The sequence below is a fragment of the Sylvia atricapilla genome, chromosome 5, assembly GCF_009819655.1.
Source record: "Sylvia atricapilla isolate bSylAtr1 chromosome 5, bSylAtr1.pri, whole genome shotgun sequence".
Taxonomy (NCBI): domain Eukaryota; kingdom Metazoa; phylum Chordata; class Aves; order Passeriformes; family Sylviidae; genus Sylvia; species Sylvia atricapilla.
This window is the reverse complement of record NC_089144.1, coordinates 26,141,151-26,154,100: the sequence shown is the minus strand read 5'-3', so window position 1 is coordinate 26,154,100 and position 12,950 is coordinate 26,141,151. Positions and strand designations below refer to the sequence as shown.

Here is a 12,950-nt window from a genome sequence, read left to right as displayed (position 1 = left end):
GTGTTATAAATAATAGCAAGTAAAAGCATGCAGTTGCGTGTTTCAAATACATTATTTACCTGCAACACCATTCAATTCGGCCTTCACCTTCACAAGTTTTTGCCCAGTGATTATCTGCTAGGTTTTTCATTGCCACAGCATATTCACACAGAGTTTCCTCATCCTCACAGTGCTCACGCCAGATCTTATCAAAGTCTCCCACTAAATAAAACAAAACAAAAAAATTGCACATCAGATACACAGTCTCTCATTATCTCCATGGCAAAATCCCCATCCAGTTAAGAAGTTGCATAACACACCAAGGGATTATTTTACCTGCACATAACAAAAACAAGCTCTCCTTTCTCTAGTCTAGACACAAAATTCCAAGCTTTTAGGGCAGGAAGGGGCTGTCAGGTACTTGAGAAACTAGAAATATCAGTTCATAGATTTTGTTCAGTTTGTTCTGTGAAATTAAAGTTCCTGGTAAGTTTTGTTTTCAAATTTCTGTGCATGAGCATTAACATGGCAAACATTTTAGAAATGAAAGATTTAAAGGTTTCTACTAGCATTCACATCCATGGCAAATACTGTAGTTGACATCACATGAAAAAGCCACTAAAGTTAAACCCACAATAAAGATTTCTTTGAGTATACTGAAAAAGAAAAAGGAATCCAAACTCTCATTGACTGCTGTCTAATCTAGCCAGGCCCAGTAAATTAGCTTCTAGGGACAGTACTGAAGAACCAAACCAACTATGATCAGGAAATCGCAAAGTCCTCTGCTGATCACTAGGGACAGATGTATTTCCAGGCTCCTCACCTCGCTGAAAAGAACTCTTGCAGGTTAAGTTCTGGCACTTCAAGGTAATTAAACACGATGACTTTCCTTCTTTGCTCCGAAGTATCCACTTCTCCTAGACAGCTTTACATAATGCACTACTAAACAAAACCAAGATAAATGCTAGTCATGGCTAGCCCCAATTCCTACACTGCATGCAAACCCTTGGTACACCTTACTAAAAGGATATTTCTATCCTAAAAAAGATGCTTTCCTGGTATGGCGTTCACTAATTTCTTTTGTGTTTCTTAATCATAAATGTGTGCACATATCTAGAACACACATCAACCTGCAGAATAAAAAATATGTACTGATTTTGAACTTACAAGCTAATACAGCTAAAAATAGCTTTTCAAGAACACAACTATATTTTAAGTTTTAACTCAGACAACACAATTTTCACAACACGGTTCAATCTTGTAGCATCTTTATATGAGAAGGAAATACTTCAAAAGTATATCTGCCATTAGCTAACAATGTCTGTTAAAGGCTGAAAGTAGCGTACAGTATGACCTGTGCTCACACCAGTAAGAGATTTCTGTTTCTAACACACTTATGGCAGTTTCTTTCATGTACTTTGTTTCAATTAGCAGTAAATCAAGGATTTTTTCCAGTGACAACCTTTTTATTTTTTCCCTCCTGTACAAAGCAGCAACAATCCTTGCCTCATTTGTCCCCCACTGAGAGAAAGACTGGCCGTGATGAACAAGTACACATGTATACTTAGAAGATTTAAATCAACCATCCAGGTTACTCCCTAGTTAGGTTTGGTTTAGGGATGTCACAACCATTTTCAGAAATAAGCATCTAGCACACTTGTACAATCATCAAAGTGAGTCATGTTTAAAATTAGGAGTCTGTACTCCCTTGTCTGAGATGGCAGCTCAGCTGGAAGGGAAGGGAGTGGCCAAAATTTAATGTTATCAAAATGGGGAAGCTGCGCAAGAAATTATGTATTCTACTTTATATTCAGCAAGCATATATGAGAAAGTAATTACACTGGACAAAAAAAAAAGAAAAAAAACCCCAAAACAAAAACCACAAACAAACAAAAGAAGGTCTAATACTGAATGGCATCCTTCATTATTTTCCAAATGATCCAAGTTCAGAGAGGTATGCTTTTTAAGAAATGGTACCAGCAAGGTCACCAGCTGACCACTAGAGTAGAGGAAACACCCAAGTTGCAGGCAAGTCCCCACACGGTTCTTTTTTTTGCTAAAACACGTGGGGCATCTTTTCCAGAGCTTTCAGGACAGCCTTCTGCAGAAACAAACATGCAGAACAGAACATACCCTGCTGACAAAAGAGAGCAAAAAACGGCATCAACAGTGGCCTACAGCACAGGGGGCAAAATACAAACTCCTAGCAACCTGTGTTTTTTGTGTCAAAGTGCAGAACCTATACAGCATCAAGCCAGAAAGCACTAGCTAAGTTTAAAGTGATTCTCAATGGCAAATTAATTCTGGTGCAACTTAGATTAAGTGTCACAGTGTCTCTGACACAATAATCTAATCTTACTGCAAGCTACAGACAACTGTGAAATGCTTCAATGACTTGCAGTTGCTAAAGATTTGTTTGAATACATGGCTGATTAGAAAGATAAAAAGTAAATGAACGAACACTGACTGAAGGAAAATATCACAAATACAAAATTTGAAGTTTATTACTGTTCTCTTATTTGTTTACTTCATCTGGTCTATCCTAGAGCAATTATTATATCTCCAAATATTGCTTTTCCTTAAAATGTAAGAAATAAGACCATTGGGAAAGAAGAAATATGCAAAGACCAGATGCTCTTAACTAGCCCACTCTTAGTAACAGCAAAGTAGTGATGCCTTCTAACACCGAATCCTGCTCTCACAGCAGCTGCTCTGATTTCCTTCTGAACAAGGCACAGATTTGCATCTCTCCGTGGAAGTCAGATGAGGGTTAAAAGCATCCACAGATAAGGGATCTTAAATTGAGATATACAGCAACAGACCCAGAGCTCACTACCAGCACACTGGGACATGAACTTGGGGTTACAATGGAGCTGTCTACAACAGTAACAGCTTCTTGGCTCTGAGCTGACAAGAAAATAAAATTGAATTATACAGACCATGAGGAGAAAGATGCAGAACAAAAGTGAAAAAATCATTACAAAGTAATTCCATCATATATCCTATATTAAATCAATTCTATGAGCACTTCAGATTTATTTTCATTTACCAATACAAATATATAAAAATTGTCTACATGAGACAGGTACAGCCCTGCTTTTGTATGAGGAACACTGAAATAGAGGAAGGAAGAAGGCAGATGAAACAAGTAGAGGACAAACTTCCACATGATCACAACTGAGGGAAGGTAAACATGGAATAACTTCTGGCTGTTCCAAGAATGAGACATTCAGAAAGAGCAGCTTAAAAGAAAAAAAAAAAGAAAGTTATTTCCTCATAAAAATGTATATCTAAGCTTAAAGTTCATGTAGCTCAGCAAACTATGGAAAGAAAATCCATGACAAACTCCTTATTTAAAGATGAGATTTCTAACTGAGGAGCTCCTAGACCACAAAATCACTGTAAGACAGAATGGTAAACAAACACACAGTGACAACTCCAGCAGCATTTTTCACTTATTCTGGTTTCAGCATCTACTGCTGGCCCACTGTCAGTACTGATTTTGATGTGATGTCCATTTCTCTTCCCTTTCATGACTACAAGCTCCAACCCACTGCAGACAATGGGTCATCTTAAGGCACTGGCACCACTGTGCAGGGCCTTTCAAAGGGTCTGGCGTCTACTTTTGTTCGAGCAAGTAGCAGGGCAGTGCATCGTTTTGCTGTGGTTTTTCTCCTCCATACGTTAACATAGTGAGCTTTGAGAAGACACAAAGAGGCACACTAGATATGGGGAACTTAAAAGCCAGAACCACGCTCCAATATTGAGCTGAAAATGCAAACAGTCCTTCCTATCGGTTTAGACTTTGAGACGGCGACTATCCTTCAATTTCAAACTGACATCCAGAACACACAAAAGTTATGTACTAAATTTTTTTCAATAAGTATATTATAATCTACTGTGTACTATTTTTTTCAAGCAATGCATTATAATCCAGGTGCAAATACGGCATTAACTCTGTACTCCAGAGTTAGACATTTATTTATGAATCAATAAATTTTTGCTTATGTAACCAAATAGGCAGTAAAATATGTAGGAAGGTTTCACAACTAAACTAGTAGTTACTAGAGAAATAAGATATTAGAGATATAGAGAAATAAAGTCTTCTATTAAGTAATCAGTAACACTGTAAATTAAATAGCAGTTTGTGGTAGGCTAATCTAACAGAAAAAAAAAGTCTTGAATCTTTGATCACATCTTGAAGTTAATATTTGATTTTGTGTATTAAACTTTTATTACACGTGACTACACCATACATAAAGTTTAAGGCACTTAACGCTTCTACTCTACGCTTACAGATTACCTTTTATACAATTTAAAACTTCTTTTGAGTGCTGAACCTTCAGAGATCTTCACAGGCCTGAGATCTCCATCAAGGAGCCAGATACGAAAGTCCAGCTGAAAAATGTGACTAGTAAAACTAGCTCATATTAGGAGTTTCACACCTCTCAAGCCACTATACTCATGCTATTCTAAAATTATTTAATGCTTGTTCTATTTTATTCAGAATTACCTAGAAAATAAATAAGTTATTTACGCTTCACCTTGAAGATGAACTACTCCTTTAAAAACAAAAAAGGTCAAAACCCACTGCTTCCTAGAATTCTGTCACTGAACAAATAACAGATCAACACGTTCTTCCTAAGACAGACTTTACAGTAACAAAAATCCAATACTACTTACCTAGAACAGATGAATCCTTCTAAGTAATTTCCACCCACATTAATATTGCCCACGGAATAGCCAAGTCATAACCTGAACTCAACCACAGACTTAATCAGCAGTTGCCAAATACTGTCACAGAGAGAACAGGTCAGGCACGCAGAAGTTATTTTTAAATGATCCTAATTACAAAATAATTTTAACTGTGGGCAACAGCAATAGAGACTAAATGTTAGCTGTAACTTTCAGCAACTGAAAACATTTTTAATAGAGAATACTCATACAGAATTAGTAAGAAGCATGAGAAGATCAGGTTTGCCATTCTTGGTGAGACAAACCTACAACATAATTCTTCTCTCCAGGTAGTCTGTTATTAACAACAAAAACAACAAAAAAACCAGCTTTCTTTCATCTCATTTAAAAAATATTTTATTTTAAAAAGGCATTTATTTGTGAGTGTTAAATTGAACTGTCATTTAAGGAATGCTTATAAAATAAACAAAAAATATGCTGTTTTTCTTCAACTTATGACAGAACAAATAATGACAACTGGTATTTTAAGAAAACATAATCTTCTGTAATATAAAAGAAATAGAGCTCAGTTCTGCCAAAGACAGTATTTTTTTTTTAATGGGATGAAACCCAAAACAACTGATTTGAGTAATTCTGTTTTATCAAGCAACAACAGTTGTCACATAGAGTCATAAAACTACTATCTGTATCCACAAGAAGAGATTTGTAATTACTATTTTCCTTAAGTCCACTGGTGCTCTTTAGAAAAACAGTGCAATCATCACTGACAATCTCAAAACTGACTACAGAATACTTAATCCATCATGAAACAAGACCTTGCATATCAAAAGTTAACTGACACTGACACGTGCTTTTAAGTCTTCAGGTACACGTAAATGCAGGTTTAGATCTTAAGCAACAACTTCCTCCACAAAAAGAAATTAAAAAGTAATAATAATCTAAAAAAACCACCCCCAAACAAACAAAAAAAACCCCCACCAAAACAACCCCCCAAAAACCAAACAAAAAACACTCCAGGAAAAGGGAGGTTAGTACTGCCATTGTTTCCTTCTGGCAAACTAAAATTTTCTCAATTCAAGGTAGCTCTAATTGGAAAAAACACCACAACAAAGAACCAAACAAAAACAACAACAAAAACCAAACTCCCAAAATGCCCCAACCCACTACAACCCATCCCCAAGTGTTTAAGGGTTTGAAGTCTTCTACATAATGGAATAACTTTGTGATGTAGAAAACCAGATTCAATCCACTCCCTTTTCAATACCTTCACTTAACAACACATTGCCTTCCTATTTTCTCCTCTACCAGAACTTTGATGGCTCTGGTAGGAGAGAAAATAACCTCAATATATTGACTAACAACAAAAGGCAAAACCAAAACTGACATGTTAGTATTTACACAATATTAACACTACCTTAAAAAATTAATAAATATTATTTACTGTAAATAGGAAACCTATCCCCACAATTAACAAGTGTCCATGACAATGCTGGATAACTTCAGATGACCAGCTGCTGGCCACAGCAACGCCTAGCAAGACTTTTGAGGGTTTGTTTATTGATATCACAGCAGTGCAAAATGAAAAGACTCCATCTCATTTTCAATCTCTTAAGATCACCTCTCACTTGCTGGAAAGAGTAAACTAGGTTTCGTACATGCTAAACAGTAAATCAGGAAAGCAGTCCTACATTGTTTACTAGGCTAAAGCTGAAATCAAATTCCTATGAATATCTGACAAAATCCTCATTAACACTGTGAGTTGAAATTTAGCTGTACTACTGATGTATGGATGCTGTGGCAGTGATAAGAAAAATTAATTACATGAGGAATATCAGCAAATATTATGACATTCATTATTTTCATTGCATACAAGATAAACTTAGCAAACATCTGTCTTACTAAAAGCATATTAAGCATTCCTTGCAAACGACATTAGGTATTTTTGGCTTCTCTGTTTTTCAATTTTACATGTCTATAAACAGAACATGAACTTCAACTTGGACAAAGTTCAAGCAATCAGAGTTAATACTTTCCTTCTCATATCTGACTAGTATTTGCTTCACATTTCATAGGAGTTACCTCAACTATACTAGAATAAAATATTTTTTAAAAAAATCAAGTGCAAGAATCTAATTTTCTCTATCTCAGTATCAGTGTTCTATCCTTCAACTTACATGGAAAGAATTCACTCGACCAAATGTGGATTTCCACATCTAATCTCCCAGGTAAAGTTCTTACTCATCTGTTAACACGAAACAGACTCTGAGGACCCAACTGACTGATATTTCAGCATCTACTGGGGGTCAGCTTAGATCACTCTGAAGAATAATTTGTGTCTCTGATATGCTGTAAATCTCTGCTGGCTGTCACATGAACAGCATGTATGTGACAGTTTAAGCAATTACTGCCCCCAGGTGTTGGACCTACTCTACTGGAAACTTCATTCCTCTCCTCCTTCCCATACCCGACTTTCTGGGATGGACTATGTGCTGTACCTTAACACAACCAACACAGAGATGAGTATGTGAACAGAAACTTCTGATTTTGGTAATTTTTGCAAATGCAGGAGCAAAACTTAGAAGTACATGCACAGGTACATATTTTATATGCTGACCCTGTAACAGGAACACCATCTTTCCTGCCAGGGCAACAAAGGAGCAGGGAGGGTGACATGGACCTCTTTGTTCAGTGAGTACAAGCCCATGCAGTACTCAGTACATTTTCAAATTTACAGGCTAACTAAATGATGGCAAAAATTAAATTCTCCAAAATGTAAATTTTATGTGATTTCTAATGAAAGCCTTGTTGCAAAACTGTGGTGTGCAAACTGTGAGGGCAATCATACCTTAAAGCTCATGTCATAAACTAGCAACAATTTTAATTAAATAAAATCTAGTTTGTATTGCTGGAAAATGCAACAGTTAGTATTACAAAATGTCTTACTCTTACAAGAAATTAATATATTGAAAACTTGAGTTTATTTCTACTGTAAACCAGTTATATTTAACAAAAAGCAGTAACAACTTATCGTGTAGAGTTCAGTGACAAAGTTTTTCCTGTCCTGTGAAAAATGACACCATTTCAAAATGTTTCCTGTTTCACATTAGGAAGAATTTAAGCTCTCTCAGTTTTTCATGAAAAACATGAGACAAAGAGACCATGAAACAACAGAGCTCACTCAGAACAACCCTTTGTCCAAATCACTTACCTACTTGGGTTGCTTATCATCATTAGGCAGGGTCCTGTAAATTTTCTCTGATTTTCTGAGAAAACCTTTAAAAAAGTTCCTTTTCTTTTAAGTTTCAAGTAATATTTCTTTTAAGGAATCAAACTGCCACCTAGAAATGGTTTTGTCAGCTTCTGTGATGTGGTAACTAGTAACAGGACAAAAAAAAATTCTGTATGACTCTCCAAGCCTCAAGAGCCTTAGAAGGCATATGCTAGAAGAAACGAGCTGTTTTAGTAAACACACAGGAAAACATTTCATAAAATAGCTTTACAGATACCTCGGCAATTTTTCCACTTGTACTTACTGCAGGATTTTAAGTGAAAAGTAGTCTTGTAAATCATCTTTCAAAGTATACACAAAACCATCTATAACTGAGGGTCATGCTACAGAGAAAATGTTTCCTTGATAAACACAGCTCTGCATGACTACAAAAGTAATCAACAACCGAGAGAGAAACAGGATGCCTCTGTATCAGGGGAAGGGCTTTTTATCCCAGTAAAAATTAAATCTGTTTGGTTAGTACAAGCAATTGGAAGCAAACAAACATACATCACATAGCAGATGTTCGGTAGATCTTGCATAGTTCCTTAGGAACCACTAAATCTGCTTTTACAGGTCTGTCTGTCAGGCTCAACACGTGCATCAGCCTACAGGCAGCATATGAAACATCCATGCCTATATGCAACCCATAGAACATGCTCCAGTTCATGGCTGTGGGTGCTCAAAAGATGCAGAGGAAAGCTCTGTAAAACTTGGGGTCACCTGTGGGGTACCAAGCAACAGAACCAGCAGGAAGCAACTAAATCAGACACTGTTTTTCTCCCCGTCTCTATGTAGTGACAGAAATTCAGACATCACAAAAACCCCCAATTTCTGTACTTTTGAAGTGCTTGTGTCAAGCATCCAGAACCACCCTGAAATTTCTGATAAGTGAATAAAAACTCACTATTTGAGAGCAATTTCAGCTGTTGGATTTTACTGTGGTGTGTAAAATAATTAAGATTAAATGACTCCATGTGAACATGAAGCAGGAATAAAATTAAAAAAAAACCCATGAGCTTTATACTAATGAGAGAGACTTCTAAGTGAACATGTTACATCTCTGAGTTATTCTCACTTAAAGTTTTCTTTATGATGAGAAAGCTTATAGGCTAACCTCAGAAATCATGTGCATTTTTTGGAACCATTACAGAGGTACTCCTTCTCTGTCACTACCTAAAAGTAGCCTGAAACAATTCTTAATGGTTAGCTGATTTAGTTGAGACATTCACTCAGTGTGGACAAGAACCAATCACTTTAATTTAAAACCTACACTCATTTGCTATTTTCACTAAATAATTTCAGAATATCACATAGAATAGTACTGCAGGACCCACAGTAGAAAAAAAACCCAGCCTAAAATTTCAAAATACCAAATCTGCCATGGTATTTATGATGACATGCTTCCCTTTATTTTCTTATTAACAACAGAGAGGCTAAGATAAGGGAAGGGGAAGAGAAGGAAACAAAGGATAAAAAGGAGATAAAAAAGGAGAAAAAAATTTAAATATTCCCACTATAAGTCATACTGGTAATATCCAAACAATAGAAAAGGTAAGTTCTAGTCACACAGCAAAAAACTAAAGAAATTTAAATAAAAAAAAAAAAAATGCACTTCAGTACAAACTTAAAAGCATCTCAGCTGCATCATTTAAAAGATAGTAAATGCTTGTCATGAATGGCATGGGGATATGATATGACATGAGGCAGAGTACAGAACTACATATAAAATCCATGCACCATATTTACAAGTATAAGTGATTCAGTAAGTACAGAAATTAAAAAATAAGCCAAGGTTCAACTTTAATAAATCTCCAGAATTACAGTTTTTCACCAGGAAAAAAAAATCAAAATCAAACCCTTTACATGACATGATCACTAAACTTTATTCTAGTAATTCCCTAGTAACTGCAAAAGTTTTGCTGCAATGCTTCCCTAGTTAAGAAATATTGCTCTTGCACTTCTGACAAGTATGCAACTTCTTCAAAAACATGTTGGCTTGCAATTTTGGAGCATATTGTCACTTTTTTACTGGCTTATCTTCAAAAAAGAGGGGAACAATTGCAGAAAATGAAATGAAAATATAACAATGGTGCAGTTATAAGCAACTCAGACAATATACTGGCTTGCCTGTTACAGTTACCCATTAAAACACAGACTTTGACAATGTCAGCAAGACAAATGAATTAGCAAAGAAATCAGCTTATTAAAATCAAGTCCAAATGAAATCTATCAACATGTATCTCAGTGTCTCAAGGATGCATCTATTTCCTTTCAACACTTCTAACAGAAGACAGTAACTTAGGATCATATTACAATACCAAAGGCCTTCTTAGACTTATCTACCCTGTATGAAATAACCATATAGTTTCAGGATAATGAACATGATTTTTCATCTAACAACAAAATTATGGGATTCTACTAATATGGGATTCTACTTTGGCTTCCAAAGACAAAGCACCGAAGCCCAAGCAACAGCAATTTTAGTACTGTTTGCTTATTTACACAAAATGGAAACTAGCTTCATAGAACTTTAGTAAAACATGAGAGGAGGCAGGGTAGAAAAAAAAAAAAAGAAAAAAGGACAATACAAGAATGCAAAATAATACAGAATAATGTTTCTGATTCATATGGAGGTGAGAGCACTGAATTGTGGAGTCAAGAGGCTTTCCCTGTGTAAAAAGCTGTAAACACATAAGCAAGGATGAAATGATTTTGCTGTCTGCTTTTCCATACTCAAGTCATAATTCAAATTGTGCAGTGAAATTAGAGATGATTTTCTGATTTTTTACTTCTGTTTAACAAACTGTCAATTTTAATTTTGTCAGGGTAATATACTTGCCAGTCAGTATCACTAGGTATTAGGAAAAAAAGTTCCAAGGAAGGACCTTTCAGAGATGAAAAATGTCCTGGTATTACAATTTCAGAATGACATTAAAGACATTTAAGAATGAGATTCTCAAGTCTGCCTTTAGAAGCAAAAACAGATGTAGGTAGAAAAGACTCCAAACCTAAAATTCTTAAGCTGAAAGAACCTAACCTAGGAAGTACTACTGCCTACTAAGCACTAGTAACCTGTAAGGACCACCTACTATTGGATGAGTAGGTAATGGGGTAGAGCTCTTCTTGTTGCATAGACGTGATGAATTATTTGGTTTTAACTCTCTCAATTAAATGATGTATCATGTTGCTACTTTGCAGTGACTAGAAAAATCACTGTAAAGCTTTCACTAACGCATGATTTACAAGCCACAGGAAGTAAATGAAAAGAGCTGTTGGCTCTTTCACATAACCAGCTACACACAACTTACCCTTGAGCACGAACTTGCTTTTTTGCTAAGAAGCAGGCTTACAGAAACTTCCTCCTTATTTAGGGTCTCATCTAAAAAAAAATCAGTTGCCACAGAGATTGCTCACTTTAAAAAAAGTTAACAAAGCCAATCTTTGTCTGTCTTAATCAGCAGGTGCTCTGAAATAACACAGAAACGTGTACTGCTAAAAGTTGGACTCCTTTGCCAGGATTTGAATGTTTAAACATACTATGTTCATTCTTCCAACATTGGAGTGAAGAAGGAAGATCCTCCCTTAAGTTTTGCCTTGCCAAGGCCAAAGTAAACAGTGACTTTTGATCAGCCAGTATTTGTGCCCAAATCCCACGAACTGGTTCCAAGGGAGATTTTGGGAGTCCAGAAGGCAGGATGACCTTGTTTCTTTAACAGAAGTGTCATATGCAAACACAGAGGAGAGGCAAGAACTTGTGCCTACAAGAGGAAGAGCTCCCATTTCATGTGTGTTGTTTTGGAGGTGAGCTGTGGGCTCACTAAAAGAATGGATGGATGAATTTTCTGCAACCTGTGCTAGCATTTCACCAAGGTTCTAAAGCATTCCAATACCACCCATAAAACCTTGCATAAGGGCATTAATACTGATGACAAAGTAGACTTTTTAAAGACTATGAGTAATTGCAACAGCTTTACCCCAACCCCTTCAGTTAGCGCTCCTTCCTGAACTACTGCACTACGAATGAAAGACAGGAGGCACAAACAATTCACAAAGACCTGCGCCTTTCCAGATCACCATTCAATCTCTTCTGGCATTCATTATCTACCGTCCTCACGCTTGCAGATCAGCAGTTCACAAAACCCTGCTATAGGGCCAGGAAGCTCCCTCCTCAGCCAGGAACGGGGCTCCGCTGCCAACAGCTGCAGGAAATCGGCACAAGCCCGGCAGAGCCCCCCGGTGCCTTCGGCGGGGCTGCGGGCAGCCGACGGCAGCGGCGACCCCGGTCTCCCGGGGAGGAGCAGGAAGCGAGCGCGGAGCTGCTCCCGGCCGCCCTCCTCCGACACACCCCCTCGGCAGCGGCCGGAGGCACCGGGCCGGCCCGCCGCCCGCCCGCGGGGCCACCCGCATCCGCTGCCGGCGAGGGCAGCGGGGCGGCCCGGCCGGGGCGGCTCCCTCCCCCGCGTTACCTTCCCGGTATTTCTTGCGCAGCCGCCGGTGGACGCTCTTTACCACCCCCGACAGCTTCTCCTGCTCCAGCTTCCGCTCCTGCTCCGGGGGCGGCGGCGGGGCGGCGGCGGCCCCGCCGGGCCGGGGCCGGGGCTGCGGAGCGGCCTCCATGGTGTTCCCGCTGCTCGCCGCGCACCGCCCGGCCCAGGGGGAGGCGCGCGCCGTGCCGGGGCTGCGCCGGGCGGGACTGCGCGCGCCGCCCCCGCCGCGCGGGCTGCCGGGACTTGGAGTCCGCGCGCCGCCGCCGCGGGGCCGCGCCCCGTCCCGGAGCCCCGGGGACAGCGGGCCGGGCTGTGGGGAGGGTTAGTGCCGGCCGAACTCCCCACGCCGCGCCTCTGGAGCTGGTCGCCCCGCGGTGCTTAGCAAGACAGTGAGGCGGAAAACACACCAAGTGGCCGGGGCAGCGAGACTTCCACGGTAGCTTGTATGGGTTACCCCAGGGCACGGCCTTCCCAAGAGACCCCCGTAAAACAGCCGGCTGGGAGTCCGTGTGACCCAG

The 12,950-nt window shown here is 38.9% G+C and overlaps 1 protein-coding gene across 1 annotated transcript in view; it reads right to left on the bottom strand.

Annotated features, from left to right (window-relative positions):
* The window catches only part of BMT2 (base methyltransferase of 25S rRNA 2 homolog), a 32,536-nt gene extending 19,928 nt beyond the window's left edge, over window positions 1–12,608 (bottom strand). Inside the window, exons 1-2 of the mRNA XM_066319001.1 lie at window positions 12,412–12,608; window positions 60–201 (exon numbers count right to left, since the gene is read on the bottom strand). Coding sequence (XP_066175098.1) covers window positions 60–201; window positions 12,412–12,562 — 293 coding nt within the window. The 5' untranslated portion in view covers window positions 12,563–12,608. The remainder of the gene's footprint in view (window positions 1–59; window positions 202–12,411) is intronic.
* Window positions 12,609–12,950: the final 342 nt, after the last annotated feature.